The sequence below is a fragment of the Podarcis liolepis genome (assembly GCF_965112155.1).
Source record: "Podarcis liolepis genome assembly, chromosome: 2".
Classification (NCBI taxonomy): Eukaryota; Metazoa; Chordata; class Lepidosauria; order Squamata; family Lacertidae; genus Podarcis; species Podarcis liolepis.
In genome coordinates, this window is record NC_139555.1 from 31,485,880 (window position 1) to 31,506,089 (window position 20,210).

At 46.9% G+C, this 20,210-nt stretch overlaps 1 protein-coding gene across 10 annotated transcripts in view; it reads left to right on the plus strand.

Annotated features, from left to right (window-relative positions):
* The first annotated feature begins 240 nt into the window (after positions 1-240).
* Positions 241-20,210, plus strand: part of TMC6 (transmembrane channel like 6) — a 28,731-nt gene continuing 8,761 nt past the window's right edge. For 2 of the 10 annotated variants that reach the window (XM_083486974.1, XM_083486979.1), the window contains exons 1-13: positions 500-919; positions 2,208-2,370; positions 6,999-7,130; positions 9,069-9,193; positions 12,661-12,792; positions 12,929-13,087; positions 13,766-13,871; positions 14,287-14,380; positions 16,539-16,793; positions 16,874-17,070; positions 18,256-18,400; positions 19,237-19,392; positions 19,862-20,034. In XM_083486974.1, coding sequence (XP_083343100.1) covers positions 7,075-7,130; positions 9,069-9,193; positions 12,661-12,792; positions 12,929-13,087; positions 13,766-13,871; positions 14,287-14,380; positions 16,539-16,793; positions 16,874-17,070; positions 18,256-18,400; positions 19,237-19,392; positions 19,862-20,034 — 1,598 coding nt within the window. In that variant the 5' untranslated portion in view covers positions 500-919; positions 2,208-2,370; positions 6,999-7,074. Of the gene's footprint in view, positions 451-499; positions 920-2,207; positions 2,371-5,058; positions 6,773-6,998; positions 7,131-9,068; positions 9,194-12,660; positions 12,793-12,928; positions 13,088-13,765; positions 13,872-14,286; positions 14,381-16,538; positions 16,794-16,873; positions 17,071-18,255; positions 18,401-19,236; positions 19,393-19,861; positions 20,035-20,210 lie in introns of those variants that run through there. The other 8 variants (XM_083486970.1, XM_083486978.1, XM_083486972.1 and 5 more) reach the window with 7 other exon arrangements.

Below are 20,210 nucleotides of genomic sequence, written 5' to 3' on the forward strand. Positions count from 1 at the left end.
GGCTCCCCTTCCTGAGAGCGGACATCTAACAGTGGAAATATGCACACATAGTAAGCCATACCATAACACAGTAGTCCTCTCCGATAACTCGGGAGACATGTGCTTATTTGGTCCGAACGTGGCCCCTTTTAATAAATGAAGTTGTTGACTTCTTTGCAAGCCGCCGTTCAATACAAACCTAACCTAGGAGTTTGCTCCAGGTAGATGCTGGAGTGGGGGAGGACTACATCTCCCAGCGTCCTTTGTATAACAGGTGAGGCGCAGGGTGTGGTCTGAGACTGCCGCGACGGGACAAAGGAGACCTTGGAGGGGAAAAAAAGTTTTCTGAATATTGTGGCTAAGATTATACTGATCAAAACCACAGGATCCCACCAGGTTAGTGAGTAAGATGCCGCAGAAAGGCTGCTTGTGACTTGCTGGACTGAGAAATAACTCGGTTCCCCTTGTTTTGTAAGTACTGAAACATTTTCTTACATTGTTATTGCCTCTGATGATTTCCCGCTGTGTTCTGAGTGGGGATGGGCTACAAACTGAGGACTTTTCTTGTGCCCTCGATGCGTAATCGTTCTGATTCTCAATAGTCTCAGCGTGGGAAGGTAACAAAACTGCTCTGGAAGACCCGTGACCGTCCCTTCTTCTCACACCCACTCGGTTGTATATGTAGTAGAAGTACGGCCTCTTAGATACTCTATCGTGTTTGGCCAAAACGCTTTCTGGCCCATCCTTTATGGTTCAAGAGAGAAAGGGAATAAGATGCCCACGGCGTGCATGTACACAGAAGCAGCTGCCTTTGCTCCCTTCCTCATTCTCTCCCTCCAGGCAGCAAGGGGAAATAAAGAGAGAAAGGCAATAGGAGCAGCTTAGTTTGCTGCAGGGTCCTAAAACTAGTGCCTCGCCAGGAGTCGTGGGCTGGAATCAGGTATGTTTTGTTTTGTTTTGATTTTTTAGTAAAAATGAATAAATCTGCCTTTCTCTCTATTGAAAGCCTTCAAAGAGGGGATGGGGTAAAAGCAGAAATGGGGTACTCTTGGCACGATGGGCAAAAGGTTATGCAGTGGCACAAGGTGGTGTGACGTTATTAGATGTGCAGCTATTTCTTTTAGAAGTTCTAAGTCACTGCTGCACACAGGAAAGCTTCCCTTGCCTCAACCGAAGTATTGTTTTATTTACTTGTAGCAAAATGCCCAAGACATTGCTAAATATAGTTCATGATGAGAAATATAACATAGCTGCAGTAATTATACGGAAATTCTGGATGCAAGATAGCTCTGAAACCTTTTATTTTCACTATAACATGATTTTAAAGTCAGCCCCTGTGACTTGGTGTGTGTGGAATTTTTCTAGTTAGTAGGGTTAGCTGGGCCCCACCTTTCATATTCCACGTACCCTACTGGAGCACTTTCAAACAAGGAAAAGTAATGCTAGGGTCACAGGCAAGTTTACTTGCAAGAAAATGCCAATGATCTTGGTTGACTTGCTTCCGAGTAGCCCAAGATGTTAAGCGCCAATGTAAGAAAGGGGAATTGGGTTGTGGTGCCTGGACTTTTTTTTCAAAGGTGTTTTCTGCCAGAATGCCAGTGTGATTGACAGTCTCCTTGTTCTGGCAAGTAAATGAGGTGATAATGTTTGTGACAGATTAGCATAGAGGAAGTTTGGGGTTGAGGAAAATGAGCAAAGGCTGGGTACTGCTTTCCTTTTCTTTGATGTGGTCCTTGTTTCACAGTGGCAGTTTAAGTGGAAACTTTTCATTAAAAGTTAAAGGTTGTTTTTCAGCTGACTAGAGATATTTTGTTAAATGCCAGTGTGCTTTACAAATTAAACCTATACTCCTAGGTAATTATATACTGTACTCTATATGATTTTAGTTGGGATGATCCTAATAAATTGGACATTCTGCTAAGTGGTGCTGCTTGCTAGGTGTGGCTGTGTTGTACTCTCCTTCAAGTGAGGCTGTGAAGGCTGTTTTGATTAACTCCTGCATTTCAGAATTTACCGCTGTGCTTCTCTGACTCCTCCTGGGCTGTCCTGCTGTATCAGACCAGATAATATGAAAGAGTTGTTTGCAGAAAAGGAATAGGGGGAGGGTGGAGGATGAGGCTGCAGCCTGTGCTTCTTGGCACAGCAGACGCAGAGATCTTTGGAACACTTTCTTGGCCCTGCAGGCAAGCCTTGGGCATGCAGCAGTTCTATTGTTTCCATTATTTCAGAAGCTGCTGTGGAGAGACAGTAAGAATGCAAAGGTATGTCAGGATGGAAGCATGCCTTTGCCTTCTGCCAGGGAAGTAGGATGCTCTGGTCTAGGCTCTCTCTAGCCCTGGAAGCGTGAGAAATTTCATGGAGTTCAGAGGTCTTCTGGGTGTCCTTACACTGGTAAGTAAGCTATCTGGTTTGGGGGTGAGAATTACCAATTGCACTAAGGGCACATCCTGCCAGCTTTCTTTCTGCATTCCTATTTGGGTGCTGAACTGGCAGTGCAAAAAGTGTTTCTGAAAGAGGCACTGTTTCTCTGGAGGCACCACCCTACTCACTGCAGGAAGCCAGATGTGAGCCCTGCCCTGCCCTTGTTAACTGGCAGGTGATTTGTTCAGTCCAAAACCCCCACTACATCTGGAATGCAGCACAAAGGCACCAGAGCAGTGCTTCTAATTGCTTAGCCAATCCTGGCTCTCATGGGTGACCATCCTGAGACTGCTTTGATGTTTCATTTAGGCCAGGAGGCGGTAATCCTATTTCCCTCCAGATGTTGGACTCCCAGCTCCTAGCAGCCCCAGCCAGCATGGCCAATGGTCAGGGATGATGAGAGTTGTAGTCTAGCAACATCTGGAGGGCCACATGTACCCCCTCCAATGTTCTAGGGTTCCCACATGATGGTCCTGACCTGCCCATCGTCCCCTGCATGTGACCTAGTGTAGGAGGTTTCACTCTAACTGAGCAACAGTAGCTTTAGCAGTTCTGGTGTTGAATACGGGCTTCTTGGTTCTTAAGAATTCATACAGGAAAGCATACTTCCATATGGAAGAAAGCGCAGAAGCATCATGTGACAATTTTACACGTCTCCATTTCATCCTAGTATATACCCAGTGAAACAGATGCATGCAGACATCACATGTAACAATCTGCACTTGAGTTTCATCCTTTGCCCTACATAGAACTGTTCCTGTTCCGGTGAATGTATAGGAATGGGTGTGCAGCCCAACCCGTTATCTGTCCAAACATGCCCACAGGCTGGGTGAGCAAAACACTCTGAAATTCCTGCTGCTGGGGGCTGGGAGGAGAGGCCTGAATGTACTGCGATTAACTCTTCTATGTCCAGTGGTGGCCATGCCTGTTGTAATGATTCTTCTCCTGTGTGGCTGCCAAGAAGCGGTAATTAAGCTGCCACTGAGATTTTTGTTGAGTTAGAAGTGGATGCAGCTGCTCCCCAACATAACCCTGTGCATGCTGTAGTAATGAAAGTCTGTGTTTGCCCCCATACTGTGCAAAATCACTGCTTCTCTGTGATTTGGCATTTATTCCAAGAAGGGGGAAAGAATACTGCCTCCGGCCATTTGCATAGTTAAGAGTTCATTTACACATGCATAAATTTATACCGGTGCCTGCTGCCTAATTTTGCAGATGTTAAATGAAAACTGGCCAGGGTGCAAGTCTACTTCAGCCCAAAGAGAATAGTCCTATTAAAAATGGGGGAATGCATAAAGTATGGCTGGGGAGGTACGTGAATGTTTGGGATATATAGATGCTCTCAAAACCAAACTGCAGGAGACGGGTGTGACTCTTTGCTTGGACAAAGGCTGTAGCAAAGGCCTGGCATTCTGGCATTCTATTAGGCTGATGTTAAAGCATGCTAGGAGAAAGCATGCTAATATAAATAGGGGGGCAGGAAAAGGGTTGGCAGCCACGACTGGGCAAACAAATGCCTTTTGTTGCATCGTTGCTGTACCAGCTGCCTGGCCCCCTGCATTCTGGTGAGAAGCGAGAGAGTTTAAAGCTTGGGGTTTACATACATGCCACACATTTAAAGTTCCCCATGAATCCCTGGAACTATAGTTTGTTAAGGGGCATGGGAATTGTAGTTTTGTGAGGGATGAACTACAGTTCCCAGAATTCTTGGCAGGGGTGGGATGTACTTTAAAGAAATACAGTGGTACCTCTAGATATGAAAGGGATCCGTTCTGGAGCCCTGTTCGCATCTGGAAGCAAACGTAAATAGCAACGGCATGTCTGCGCATGTGTTGCTATACGCCGCTTCTGCACATGCGCATGACGTCATTTTGAGTGTCTGCGCATGCGCAAGTGGCAAAACCCGCAAGTAACGCGCTCCGTTACTTCCGGGTTGCCGTGGAGCGCAACTCGAACACGCTGAACTCGAAGCGTATTCAACCCGAGGTATAACTGTAGTGTGTACAGAGGCAGAGTTCTAAGTGCTCCAACAATACCAATCTGCATCAGACACCATTGCTGAGCTACTATCCAGGGCTAAACATTTATGCTTGCTCTGATAAGGAATTCAGAAGATCAGTGGTTGTTCCTAGCAAGCATGAACTTGGGGCCAAGGTTTCCTCAGGCTTGTTCTTGGAGGTAGCCAGGGCAGTAGTATGGGACGTTGTTAAGTTTCACGTTATCTTTGCAATAGGTTTCAGGTCAGCCAGTCGACTTCCTTTCTGCAGGCTTAATAATTAAAACGCAGCTCCTGGACATTTTAGCTCAAATCTCTTTCAGGGCTACTTGAAGGAGAGGAGCATAGTGTTTTGCTGTAAGACCTGCCTCCATCAGTACTCCTAATACAATTCCCACTTTAGCCAAAAGAGAGAAGTTGATGAATAATGTTAAGCAAGGTCGAAAGAAAGGCCCAAGGGTGGTTCAGGGAGCTGTAAATGTGAGGGAAGCTTGGAAGCTCTGGGTGGAGGCATGGTAAGATGGCTCTGGCCTATGGAAGGCCAAAATGAAAAGAAGACAGAACAACTTTTGCCACATAGAAAAAGCCTAAAAGAGCCCAAAATGTCAACAGAGTGAGGAGAAATAAGTGGGGTCAGCATATAATTAGGAATGCTCTAGAATAAATTCAGTTTTTAAGGAAGGCTTCCTGACTGTGAGATGAGTCACTAACAAACGTTCCCATGGGAGTGTTGCATTCCCATAATAAATATCTCTCACAGATGGTCTGAGGAGGGGCCATAGCCCAGTAGTAGAACGTCTGCCTTGCATACAGAAAGTCCCAGGTTCAGTCCCCAGCATCTCCAAACAAGGTTGGGCAACCTGTAACTGGCACCTGCCATCATGGTCTCTGATGGGGATCATAGTAGTTGTGGTCTAGCACTGAGGGCACCTCTGGTCCTCCAGATGCTACTGAACTCCAGCTCCCATCATCCCTGCCCATATTTCATGCTGGCTGAGGCTGATGAAAGATAATAGTTCAACAACGTCTGGAGGGCCACAAGTTCCCTCGCCCTTAATTAGAACAACGGGGTTACGGTTTCAAGAAGTAAGGGCACTACACTGTTTGTTGTTGTTTTTCTTCTGCAGTATTGATGTAGGCTTGTGAAATAACGGGTGTCCCTTGCACCAGGCTCTAAAATTTGAGACCTCCTTCAAAGCAAAAAATATGTTGCAACTCCTCCTGAACCAAGCGACACAGGATGAACCAAGTGATTTCCTGGCTATGGACGTCAGAACTATGGGCAACCATGCTCAGCTTTTATCTTGTGTGTAAAACACACTTCAGGCATCCAGTCATTTATTTCCTTCATTCTCCCATGTGCCCTAAAAGCTTCAGACTTTTCCTGGAACCTGAAGCAGGAGTTCCTGGTGTTTCCTGTCAGGCAGGAAGCACCAGCTGCTTTGTTTGCTGTAGTTCTCAGTTCACTGAAGCAAGTGAGGCGTTTTGTGAGGGAACTGTTTAATCCATGGGTAGGCAAACTAAGGCCCAGGGGCTGGATCTGGCCCAATCGCCTTCTAAATCCGGCCTGCGGACAGTCCAGGACTCAGCGTGTTTTTACATAAGTAGAATGTGTCCTTTTATTTAAAATGCATCTCTGGGTTATTTGTGGGGCCTGCCTGGTGTTTTTAAATGAGTAGAATCTGTGCTTTTATTTAAAATGCATCTCTGGGTTATTTGTGGGGCATAGGAATTTGTTCATATTTTTTTTTTCAAAATATAGTCCAGCCTCCCACAAGGTCTGAGGGACAGTGGACCGGCCCCCTGCTGAAAAAGTTTGCTGACCCCTAAATTCCGAGTGCTGATGAGGGACTTCTATTCCTCTCGACCCTTAAGAATGTCAGGGTCAGGCTCTCCTTATCCCTTGGAAGCCAAGCAGCCCTTGTGCACTGAACTGCAAAAAGCACACACACCCTTATCTCCCTGGCAACATGTGGCGACAGCTGGTGTAGTCTGATGAAGGCCGAGGCAGTCAAAATAAACTTTAGTGAGTTTGTCTGCTCCCAGAGCAGCGCGGGCGGATGTATGAGAAACACCTGCATGTGGGTGGGTTCATGAGAAGCGCTCCCCTGCCCTTTCAGTCAAGAGAATGGAGAAAGCCACTCTTTTTCGCCCCTGAGCGGGTGGAGTTCTGACTGTCCTGGAATCTGCTGCTCTGTGTGTGTGTTATCTCAGTGGTGAAATGCAGAGCAAGGTCACTGCACCATGCTGAATTGCAGCCTTTGTCTCGACCTCCGTTTCCTTCCTCTTCGCAGTGTTTTGCTCCTAGCTGACTGGGCTGCTGTGGCGGTAGACATTTGCCTTCTGTTTAAAAGAGTCTTGCAGCGGGAGTTGAAGGTAGCTTTGTGTTCCTGGTCTTGTGGTCCTCCTTGTAGCATAGAGGCAGCCCATAACTCCAGACCTAGCTTTGCTGTCTGTGGGAGTCAACAGGATTAAGCCAGATCAGTCATCCTAACCTCAAAAGTCTTGTGATCTCAAGTGTAGCAGCGCTGAGCCCCAAAGTGGGGCCACCTCAGCAGAAGCAGCTCATCGGTGACGGGATCCCTCTCTAACTTGCATTTAGAAACGCCGTCAGACTGAACCATGAAGAGGCAAGCAAACCAGTAGGCAAGTGGTTGGTGCTGTTGAGGGAGGACAAGATGTCTCACACGGTGGCCTTCACCTTTCCTGCCACCGAGAATAGGGAGGCTGCCAGGTGAGTGACAGTATTTTAAATGATATAAATTAATGTAAATACACTTGGGCCTCATTAACTCCATGGTGTTGGGGGTATTGAAATTGCCAATATGGGGTTTTGTTTTGTTTAGTTGCCCTAAATTGTCTTCATCCTGAAATTTGGTATCTGTGTAATGCTTTAGAGAAGGGACTATGTAACTCAATAGGTAGAGGATCTGCTTTGTAAGCAGAAGGTCTCATGTTCAATCCCCAGCATCTTCAGGTAGGGCTGGGAGGGTCCCAGACAAAACTGATCTAGAGGGACAGGTGGTTTAGTGACTTTAGTCAGTATAAGGCAACTTCCTGTGTTCCTGTTTCAAGGCATCCTAGTCACTCATGCCTTATTTCCCTTCAAATGGAAGACTCAAAAGATATTTCCAGAAATCTAGAAGCACTAACCTGGCAACGGGGAAAGTCTGAAAGAGGACATGATTGTTCTCTCTTGTGCGCAAAACAGAACCCAGCTGATTACACCACTTCCTTGGTAACTAGGAAGTTGAAATGTGGTACCCTGATAACCACGGAAGTCCGAAGGGGGCGCTTCCAAGGCTCTCCCTAGAAGCAGGGGGCAAATAAATGTACCACAAGGATACTTCCAGGCCCCCCCGAAAGCTGAACTTTGGCATGCACAAAGTTCTGGACATGCCAACTATTACAAATACCTGGAAATTGGACATTTTTGTTCAAAAGATGGGGCCTGAGGGATTTACTTCATTGTAGAGGATAGATTCCAGCGCACAGTGAAGCAGACCACACATGCGATGGAATATTGGGAAGTTCTTCTGATTCATCTATGTTTGCAGAATGCAAGCTTTCTTTAATGGCATGAGAAAAAACTTACTGGGACAGGCAGGTGGTCTATTTTAGTCCTTGGCTCCAAAATTTATTCAGCTGTGCACAAGTTGAGAGAAGCCTACGGCTAACTGCGCAGAGCAATAATAGATTACTCCACCACATATGTAATTTGCATTCATCCCCAGCATGTTTCAAAACAACAGAAGGATGCCGATCACCCTACCTAAACTTTTAAAATGTTCCTTTCCTTTCATAAGAATTGTCTGATCTTTTGATTAAAGATATTCTACTTCCCATAGTTGAACCATGTGGCAATGAGTTCCACAGTTCCCTGCAGTACAAATGACAAAGCTTGGAACTGGGAAACTAGAGGTACAGGATTTATGCACCTATGGGCTCTGCAAGCAGAGCGAAATGGTACACATAGATTTCATTAATCTTGCCATTGAACTAAGGCACTTCTCAAAATCCTTTTCATTAGGTAGAGTGAAGCAGCCCCCTCAGGTGACAGGTGCTGGGGGCAGCAGCAGCTCCTTGCTCCTCTTGAGCTTCCCCTCCCCTAGCCATTCCTCACTGTTGTCATAGGCCCTCTCTTAGGTTTGTTGCCTTAGGTGTGGTGGAGGTAAAGGTAAAGGGACCCCTGACCATTAGGTCCAGTCGTGACCAACTCTGGGGTTGTGGCGCTCATCTCGCTTTACTGGCCGAGGGAGCCGGCGTACAGCTTCCGGGTCATGTGGCCAGCATGACTAAGCCGCTTCTGGCGAACCAGAGCAGCGCACGGAAACGCCGTTTACCTTTCAGCCAGAGCGGTACCTATTTATCTACTTGCACTTTGATGTGCTTTCGAACTGCTAGGTTGGCAGGAGCAGGGACCGAGCAATGGGAGGTCACCCCGTTGTGGGGATTCGAACCGCTGACCTTCTGATCAGCAACTCCTAGGCTCTGTGGTTTAACCCACAGCGCCACCCACGTCCCTGTGGTGGAGGACCTGTGTCTAAAACTGGTGGTCCACAATTCCTGCATTGCAAGGGGGTGGACTAGATGGCCCTCGGGATCCCTTCCAACTCTACCATTCGATGATTCTATGAATAATTATGGATCCTGGTTCTCTGTTCCCCCACAGCCAGGACATAAGTCCTTACGATGAAGGTGCTGTGCACGATTCCTTCCACCGGCTCATCGAGGAGCAGAGCTGGCTGGCTGAACAGGAGGAGGTGGAGATGCAGAATCTGGCTCCCAGAGGCAGAGGTGAGACAATGTGACTCAGTGTTGAGAACTGCTGGGTGGATATCATCCCTCTGATTGCTGCAGGGAAATAGCTGTGATGGAGTGTGATTTGTGTGGTGAAAGTAATTTTTCTTGATTCTGCTTTTCCTCAGAGGCCGATGTGGTTGTAGAGCAGGAGAAAAACCTGGGGAAGTGTTCTGATGTAGCTTCTAAGTTTTCACTTAGAAAGTCAGGGTTGACAGATATTGCTAAATGCACAGCGTCCTAATTTCAGAACATTTTAGCCTCCACTAAAATGCAGGAGTGCTACAGCTAATCAGAATTGTTTTCTTTCAGAGAAGCTGATTTTGCAATCTGATCTGTATGTAGTGAAAGTAGAATGAGAACAAACTGTTATATTTTCACGTCTTTTTTTTAATTCCATTTTCAGCCAGTTCTTTCTTCTACAACGACCCTGCGAAGTAGGTTAGGCTAAGACATGGTGACAGTGACCTTAATGGCTGAGTGGCTATTTGAACCTTGGTGTCCCTAGCCCTAGCCTGGGCCTCTTAACAACTGCACCACACTGGCTTGCAGAAGCCGGTGAATTTTACCCAAAGCAAAATTCAGTTACTTTGGCAAATACAGTAGAAACAGCTCTGTCTGTTCTTTGGATAATACTGTATAATATTCTTTCCAAGGGAGACTATACAGCTAACATTGCTACAGCACTCAAAGACGAGAGCATTGCTACCATGACAAAGACCTTCAAATGGTCTGAGGTGTACCGTAGATTGCGGCGTATTAGGCAACTGGGAGTATTAGACAACCCCAAAAAATGGCAGCTGCGATTTGGGGGTTCGTCTTCTAAGCCCAGTCGCCTAATACGCTGGGCAGCTCCACGCTGGGAGAAAGCCGCGCGGAGTGGAGCACGCCGCCCCTGCTGCAGCAGCCGGGGGGGGCTCCGCTCTGCACCGCGCCACCAATACCCGGCATATAAGACAACCCCCGATTTTTTAACCTCTTTTCCGGGGTTAAAAAGTCGTCTTATACGCCGGAATCTAAGGTATATCGAAAGTGCCCCTATGTAAGCTATATACTATTGGTTTTGTTCTGTTTACTCAGAAACTTTAGATGTCTCCAAGACATAGTGATAAGAGAATTTTGGAATTGTGTTCTTTAAGAACTACATATTTCAGCTGTTTTGTTTTTTTGTTTATTTGCAAAATGATTTATATAAAACACCAGTTGTAATTGTGACAGTAATTACAGTGGTACCCCGCAAGACGAACGCCTCGCAAGACGGAAAACCCGCTAGACGAAAGGGTTTTCCGTTTTGGAGGCGCTTCGCAAAACGAATTTCCCTATGGGCTTGCTTCGCAAGACGACAGCCCATAGGGAAATCTCAGGGACAGCGGGGAAGCGCAGCGCGTCTTCCCCACTGTCCTCGGACCTCCTCCCGCCGCCGGCTTCGGAACGAAGCTCCGATGCCGGGCGGCGGAGGGGGAAAGCCTCCTCCCGCCGCGCGGCATCGGGACGAAGCCCCGATGCCGGGCGGCGGAGGGGGAACGTCTCCCCCCGCCGCGCGGCATCGGGACGAAGCCCAGATGCCGGGCGGCGGAGGGGGAAAGCCTCCCGCCGCCGCGCGGCATCGGGACGAAGCCCCGGTGCCGGGCGGCGGAGGGGGAAAGCCTCCCGCCGCCGCGCGGCATCGGGACGAAGCCCCGGTGCCGGGCGGCGGAGGGGGAAAGCCTCCCGCCGCCGCGCGGCATCGGGACGAAGCCCCGGTGCCGGGCGGCGGAGGGGGAGAGCCTCCCGCCGCCGCGCGGCATCGGGACGAAGCCCCGGTGCCGGGCGGCGGAGGGGGAGAGCCTCCCGCCGCCGCGCGGCATCGGGACGAAGCCCCGGTGCCGGGCGGCGGAGGGGGTGAGCCTCCCGCCGCCGCGCGGCATCGGGACGAAGCCCCGATGCCCGGCGGCGGAGGGGGAACGTCTCCCCCCGCCACGCGGCATCGGGACGAAGCTCCGATGCCGGGAGGGGGAGGGGGAAAGCCTTCTCCTGCCGCCCGGCATCGGATGGCTTTCCTGAAGACTTGGGGTGGGAGGAGGGTTTTCCTTCCCACCGCCAACATTCAGAATGCTGTTCTGAATGTTGGCGGTGGGGAGGAAAAACCCTCCTCCCACGCAAGCCCCGGGAACAGAGGGAAAGCGCTGCGCCCCTTCCCCTCTGTTCCCGTACCTGTGCTGAAGGCTTGCGGTGCGGAGAAAAGCCCTTCTCCGCACCGCCAGCCTGGCAAGCGGTTTCCCTAGGAACGCATTAATTGATTTTCAATGCATTCCTATGGGAAACCGTGCTTCGCAAGACGAAAAACCCGCAAGAAGAAAAAACTTGCGGAACGAATTAATTTCGTCTTGCGAGGCACCACTGTATTGTATTTTAAGTAACTTGATGTGCTAAATGAGCACATCAAGTGGAATCGTGCACAGCACCTTCATCGTAAGGACTTATGTTCTGGCTGTGGGGGAACAGAAAACCAGGATCCAGAATTACTGGATACTGAAGAATGAAATACAAATAACAAAACTATGAATTCATGAACTTGCAGATTAAGAGACAGATTTGGCAGTGAACTTGTGAGATTCTCAGATGTGATTAAAGTTGAGATGTTTTTGGGTTGTTGTTGTTTTGCTTTTTTGTTGTGCTGAATATTAATTTCACTCTTCATGTGTTTTCGGAAGCCTCTGGCAAGAAACACTGGGGGAGATTTCCCAGGGGTATAGACGACTCAGCCTAGATGACAAAATGTGCCATTTAATTTAATTTAGTTTATAATAATCTCCCAAGGGCTCCTTGAAGCTTCCTTTGTTAACAGCATTGAAGCTGTGGAGAACTCAAAAGGTGTAGAAACCAAAGAACCTAGACACACACACACACACACATCAATGCAAGGATGGGTTTCCACAACAATGCAATGTCTCAGACCATCAGGAAGGCAGCATAATTGCTGTACCATGCATACAAGTTTCACATATCTATGAATAAGTACATTCTATTAGTGCACCTAATTTTTGCCATCTCTGGCAAGTGGTTGGGGCCTTCAGGGGAGAGAAGAAGGAAGTTCCGTTGTGCAAATGGAAGTCTGTTGCACTAGCAGAACTGGAGTGTTGCAATACTCACAGAAAATGCTATTGTTCATTAAATATTTTCATATTTAATGCTGGACCAGATGAGTCGTATGCCTGATTCAACGTTTGTTCTTAAGTCTGCTGTGGAACGAAAGGTTGGTCCTGAGTTGAGGTTGGGGAGAGAAGGCATAATAAGTTCAAAAGTGGTAGCAAAGTATTTAAAAGTTCGAGAAGCACTGCTTTTATTTAAAACGAGGGAGCATGCACGGAACTGGAAATGAAAAGTAGGTAAGGAGGATCCCTGCTCCAATGGGGCAACACCCCTTCTACCTCCCTACCCAAGACTATGCAGTAAAAATCATTTTGTTCCTCCCTTCCCTCCAGAGAATCTGGCCTACACGGTTTCTCCTCCCCGCCAGACTGAGGCTTGGGAGGCACCAGGACAGATGGCAGAACATCCGGACTTCTCCTCAGCCACTCTGCGCATCCTGGCCAGCATGCCCAGCCGAACTATTGGTGAGTTGGAGCAAGCCTGCAAGGAAGTCTCAGAGTTAAGGCTTTTCAGCGTGGGGCACAAACGATAGGGACTGAAAGTTCTCCATGGTATCAGACCAGGAGCTTTCCTCTCATCTTCTTTCCCATCCTCTTGCAGGCCGCAGCAGAGGAGCTGTCATCTCCCAGTATTGTAACCGCACTGCCCGGCTGCGCCGGAAGAGCACCCGCGCCCCTCTTCAAGAAGTGTCCCGCTCCGCGCGCCCCAGCATCCGGCAGCTTGATCTAGACCTGGATTCCAGCCACGAGGAAGAGGATAGTAAGTCCGCTATGGAAAGCTTGGGGAGATGCATACTCTGGCAAGAAATTGGAAGGGGCTGTGTACTCATTGTGCAGCTGTCTGAGTGATGAGCATTTTAGGGAAATAATAATAATAATTTATACCCTGCCCATCTGGCTGGGCTTCCCCAGGCACTCTGGGTGGCTTCCAACAAAATATTAAAATATAGTAATCCATCAAACATTAAAAGCTTCCAATAATAATAATTCATGGTCACTGTTCTGTGCATATGGTTCACCCTTCCAAATATTTGCATCATTAGAACAATTGGACTTTTTCACCAGAGCAGGTGGGGCAGAATACCTTTCCAGGCCAATGACTGCTCAGAAGACCAACTACCGTGGCCCTTCAAGGTGGCATTATCATTTATGGCCCTGTCTCAAGAAAAGGCACAGGGTCAGCCTTGCCAGGAAGGGCCATGGAACAAATACTTTTCCAGAGCTGCAGAATCCAGTGTGTGGTTTATTTCTTGTTTTCTGTATGACTTGTTTTTTTTTAATACCCAGTTCAAAATGTGTAAGGAAGGGGAGCCAAGAAGGTACTTTTTTTCTTTTTGACATTTTCTCTCTTTGGCCAAAATGCCTGCCATTGGAAATGCAGCTGGGTTTACCTCCTCCAGCAGTGGCCTTTAAACATCCTGTATACTTCCCTCCCTAGACAAACGCAGCCTGCTGGTGAAAGAACTCCGGAGCCTGCCAGCCAGCCAGCGCATCAGCATGCTGAGAACAATGCCTCTAAGCCTGGGCGAGAAGTGCAAGCTGAGGTCAGTGCCTTTAAGCCATTTCAGCACTACTAAAATGGGCAGGAATGAGATTCAGTGGCGCCTGCCCTGTAGAATGCCCCCCCCCCACCAGATGTCAAGGAAATAAACAACTACCTGACTTTTAGAAGACATCTGAACACAGCTCTCTTTAGGGAAGTTTTTAATGTTTGATCTTTTATTGTGTTTTTAATATTCTGTTGGAAGCTACCCAGAGTGGCTGGGGAGGCCCAGCCAGATGGGCGGGGTATAACTAATAAATAAATAAATAAATAAATAAATAAAAATAATAATTATTAATGCAATCAAGGGAGCAGTTGGTGAGTGTGCTGAATGACATGAGGAGCTCGTACTTCACATCTAAAAAGCAGTTTTTTGCAATGATTCTATAAAAATCCTTCTGTCTGTCCCTTTGTAGGCAGGAATCAAGTGGGTACTCTGGCACCTTGATGAAACCCAAGACAAGAGCTCCTTTGTCACTTTGCAGCCGGCTTAAATACCACATCATCATAGTAAGTCATGAACTTCACCTGCCCTGCATAGTCCTGGGCCACATCTGTGCCATACCTTTAAAACACTTTAATACCTTATTATTATTATTATTTATTAACAATAAAACAGCATAGCCCTTTCCTTAAACACAGTTAGTTCCCAAAAGCTTGTTGCAATAAGAAAGACTTCACCTTCAGGCAGAAGGGCAACAAGGAGGGAGCAGGTCTAGCTTCTCTAGGGAGAGAGTGCCAAAGTCTGGGAGAAGGCTTTCTCCCGCGTCCCTTTCAAGTGTGCCTGTGAGGATGGCGGGACTGAGAGAAAGGCCTCCCATGAATATCTCGGAACCCAAGCAGCGGTTCGTGGCTTCCTGCAAAGAATCCTGGGAACTGTAGTTTGTTAAGGGTGCTGACTGGTATTAGGACACCTCAGTTCCCCTCACAGAGCCACAGTAGTGGTTTAACAATCAATCCCTCTTCTTGGTGAACTCTGGGAATTGCAGCTCTGCAAAGCATATAGGGGTCTCCTAGCAACCTGCAGCACCCTTAACAAACTACAGTTCCCAGGATTTGTTTGGAGGTAACTGTGACTATTAAAGTTGTAACTGATTTAAATGTATGCTGTAGAAGTAGCCCTGGAAAGGTCAGCCTGCTTTGGCACCACCAGCTGCCCCCAGAAAGAGAGAAGAATCTCTGCTTCTACCCATTGAAGGTGCTGCTAAATGAGGGCATAACTTTAGCAACACCCTTTCTATATAGGCTCCTTTCCCCTTTATCAGCAAGGTTGCCTAACTGAGGCCAATTCTTTTCGTACAATTAATGAAATCCCTCATTTGTCCATATAACAGCTTCCCAAGCACTCCATTAGTATATCTATATTGTGAGGAGAAAAACAGACTCAGAGGCCTCTCTGAGAAGAAGTGTGGCTTCCAGAATCTTCTTTACATAGCTGTGGAAATATCCATCAGAATCCTTCTAAGAAATCCATGGGGTATTTAAGGATTTGAGACAATAACTATGGAAGGCTTCGGCCCAGCTTTTGCCAGTTACGGAGTTTATGTTAATGCCATCAAGGCATTAAAATGTTTTAGGAGCCTCTTTCTAAGTTTCATCTAGTGCCGTTAGAGTGTTATACTCAAGGCTTGGCTTCAAATTCCCACTCAGACATGAAGCTCTCTTGGTGACTTTGGGCCAGTAGCTTGACCTATTTGTTGTGGGAATGAGATTTTTTTCGGGGGAGGGGGGGAATCATGTACATTACCTTGACCTCTTTCAAGGAAAGGTGGGATAGAAATGTAGTAAATAGATAATGGAAGACTTATGTCAGTTTTCTCTTCAACACAAGTTCATTTTTGGCTCTGCTCGCATTTTGAGAAGGCACCATGTTCGGCTCCAAGCTGGTCTTGGAGAGGAGGCAATTAATATTCTTATGACATTCTTACTGTGCCACATGCAAAGCAAATATTTACTCATTTTGTGCCGCACCCCAGTGAGCTAGAACATTGTAATTCACACTTCACAGATTGTGGCCCAGTGGTTTGCTGAAAACAGGCTGTGACTGCATGTTTCATGTAATGTAGCGGCTCCCAAACTTCTCCCCCCCCCCCGACAGACCACTTGAAAATGGCTGAGGGTCTTGGTGGGACCACTTAATGGATTTTCTGCCTGTTGTGGCAGCTGTAGTTCCATAGAATTCAAAGGGTGATATGATAAAACACAATATAAGAAATAAGCAATGAAAATATGATTAAAAATTAATACGAATATCCAATGTGATTGATGTGGCATCTCCCATCTTCAACCACAAATTCACAGGTGCTCAGCAGACCCCCTGAATGAAACTAGCAGACCACAGTTTGGGAACACAATGACACAATGGATTGCAGTAGTTTTACTTATCCTGCCAAGGCCAACAAGAAGGAGTCCAACAGGGTTGGTTGGATGCTTAGTCCAGTGTAGCTCAGGTGCTTGGGGGTCAACTAAATAGTTGCACTAATGCAAGGGGATTTCCTCCCTCTCCTTGTCCTTTTGCACATGACTTGGACCCTCACCAGGACATGGAACAATCTGCTTAACTGTGTTCTGGTGAAACACACCTGTAGGACCCCAATCAATGGCTTGCTGAAAGCTACCATCTCTTCAGCTGAAGGGCTTCTCTGATCAAAGGCTGCTTTCTCTGCAGGGGTTCCGGAATCTCTGGTACAGCCTTCTGTCCCTCCGTCACACCCTCCAACCCTGGCATTATTCCCTCAAGCAGATCAGCGGTCGCTTTGGGTCCAGCATCCTCTCCTACTTCCTGTTCCTCAAGACTTTGCTCATGTTCAATCTCTTCTTGTTTCTGCTCCTGCTGGTCTTTGTGGTTGCCGTGCAGGCTGCTTACCCTCCTACCACACCCAACAGCAAAGCCTTCATGGGGCTTGAGCCCCTCACTGGAGCGGTAAGTATTTGTCGAATACAACTTGGGCAAAGGGTAAAGCGCTTGAAGGAGTGGAAACCGTTTCTCTCTTCTCCTTGCAGGGCTACTTCAATCACACATTGATGTATTATGGCTACTACAGTAACTTCACACTGAATGACCCCTGCGCATTCAGCCCTAACAGCAGCACAACTTGCAGGCAGGGCAGGCCTGTCCATCTGCCATACAATATGCCACTGGCTTATGTGTTAGCCACTGGCGTCTCTTTCTTTGTGACCTGCCTTCTGCTGGTGTACAGGTGAGATGATACGGGTTTCAGGAATTTTCTTTGCTTTTTCTCTCACACAGGACCTGTCCTCAACATTTTCATTTTGTTTTTCCTTCTTGGTTGCATTTAGAAAATGTCTAGGTATCTTCCATATTCTGCATCCTTTCTGATTTTTTTACAGTTCCCTGAAAATAATAATATTTTTATTATTTATACGTCACCCGTCTGGCTGGGTTTCCCCAGCCACTCTGGGGAAGACAGAGGTGTTGGGCTCCAAATAACATTTCCTCATTCCCATCAGTATTTCTTACTGCTTTTTTTGCTGCAGTCTGGTACACCCAACCTTCTCCAACCTGGTATCCTCCCATATAATTATAAATTCAGCTCCCCATCATTCCCAGAAGGCAGAGCTGATGGTCAGGGATTGTGGAAATTGCAATCCAGCAGCATTTTGAGGCCTCCAGGATGGGGAAGGATTGCAGCAGCAGCAGCAAAGCAATCAAGAAGGGTTCATAATTGCCATTCAAATGTGATAGCATATATTGCAAGTCTAAATAGTAACATATTTTGTTAAATCTGCAGTTTTGTAAGCAGTTTACAAGAAATTATCAATAGAACAGATAAAACATATCTTTAAAGATTATTTTTTTTAAAAAAAACCAGTTAAAAAGATTAAAACACGTCACCATTTTACAAAAATGATTTAAGCAAGCACCAAAAAGAGCACAGCAAAGGTGCCAGTCTGGTGTCAATAGGCAGGGAGTTTCAAAGCGTTGTTGCTACTGTGTTATAAGATGGATTTCTCAGAACTGCAGAAAGAGTATTATGTGGCAGCTACAACAGTGTCAGAGTAGTTGAGTGGGCATATAAAGTAAGACAACCCTGCAAGTAAATTGGTCCCAAGCCCTTATGGTTTATTATGACATGTGAACACTAATAATATCTGTTTTAAGGTCTGCAATCCAATGCGTATTTATCTGGGAGTAAGCGCCATGGAACATGATGAGACTTACTTAACTCAGGCAGTGTCAGAATCTCTCTCTGTCTCTTTTTTTTTTTGCCAGATGGTCAACAATCTGGTATCAGAAAGAGTTCAAATAACTTTAAGAAATGAAAAAATATATCATGAAGGGTCTTGCTTGGAGGACTTGATTTAAATAAAGTATTTCTAACACAAGCAATCTTGATTGACGGTATCTTCTCCCTTCTTCACAGCATGTCCCACTCCTTTGGGGAGAGCTACCGTGTGGACAGTGCATCAGGGGACCTGGCAATCAAAGTCTTCTGTGCCTGGGACTACAAGGTGATCCAGAAACGCTCCGTCCGACTTCAGAGTGAAAACATCTGCACTCACCTGAAGGCAAGTACTGAATGTGTACTTGCCAATTCAGGCTGTGAAAATGCGACAAGCTTGGTGGGTAAACCAGTCTCCCTGGGAAGGCTGAGTGATGGGACACTTGAGATCCCATGCAGCAGGATATTATTATTATTATTATTATTATTATTATTATTATTATTATTATTATTATTTGTACTCCACTCTCTGACTGGGTTGCCGCAGCCACTCTGGGTAGCTAGAAATGAGAAGGTAACAAGGCATTTTGTACAGCAGCGATATCTATGCCATGATGCTCATACCTCTCCAAACTGTATAAACTTATCCTGAGAGATGCCTCATGGAAGTTAGAGTTTGCTTGCTTTCTGCTGCTCAGAGGGTAGGACCAAACCAATGGCTTCGAGTTACAAGAAAGGAGATTCCAATTAAACGTCAGGAAGAACTTTCTGACAGTAAGAGCTGTTCAGGAGGTGGTGGACTCCATTGGAGGTTTTTCAGCAGAGTTAGGATGGCCATTTGTCAGGGATCATTTAGCTGTGATTCCTGCATTGCAGGGCGGTGGACTAGATTACCCTTGGGGGTCCCTTCCAACTCTACAATCCTATGATGACAACAACAGGTCTGATCTGCTCTTTTGTACAGATAACCTCCCCATATTACAGAGCAGATTACAGTCACACTCTTTGATTCCTTTGAACTCCCAGGTGCCTCTCCCACAGATTTAGTGCTGGCTCCTTTTGCATTGGGTATATTGCCTACCCCTAAGAAATGCAAATTGGCCACGTAACTAGGAAGTCATGTTGCAGCCCCTGTCCTCATGTATCACTCAGGTGGTTGTTTTTCTTCTTTTCCTTTATCAGGAATGTCTGGCTGAGCGGCGATCCAGGTCTCGCCCATTAAACCTGTGCAAGAGACTGCAGAGGCTGGCAATCCTACTGATAGCCTGGACTCTGTCTCTGGGTATTGTTCTGGGTTGTGTCCTAGGAGTTCACTACTTCTCTATATACATTTACCAGGTGAGATGGCTGCTACATTGCCATCCAAGGGCCTGCTGTGTTCTTGGCAGCAAGCATTATATCTGATTTTCTGGGTCTGTGGCAGGGACTCCTTAGTCTCTTTGGGGAAAGAGACCATCACTGGGCTCACATGAGGCCTGCCTTCTTCAGCTTTGGTCCCCAGATGTTATTAGACTACAATCCCCATCATCCCCTGCTGGCCTGGGGTGATGGGAGTTGTAGTACAACAGTGCCAGCTTTCCAGTTGTTTCTTCCATGAAAGATGGCCACTTTTCACTGTAATAAACAGACAGATGAAGATTATTATCTCCTGCAATTTCCCAACCTGAAAGTTGTGATTTCAGTGATAGTCATAAAGGAGGCGCTGCGATGCTTATATCCCGTTCCTAGAATCTAGAGCTCTGTTTGCATTAAATGTGGGGAGTTAATAAGAATTGAACAGGTAACCCACGGTGCACCACTTCCGCAGGTTCATCATGAGAAGCTCTTGACAAGCAACTACATGCGCAAAGAAGCCCTGCTCCTGGCCCTGCCTCTATTGGTGTCTCTGATTAACTTGCTCATCCCCTACATATACAACCTCCTGGCTGCCTGGGAGAAGCAGGAATCTCCTGTCCTAGAGGTGTATGTCGCCATCTGCAGGTAACACAGAGCCTAGCAGCTGAAACAGAGGAGCATGTTGCTTCCTCTGCATTTTGTGTCCAGGTATTGGCATTGGTCCTCCTTGCCTGAATGTGCTGGTGATAACTTTTTCCCTCCTTCTTTACTCCTGCCAGCAGAAGGACTAAGTGGATCACACTTAAAGCACATGGGTTCCG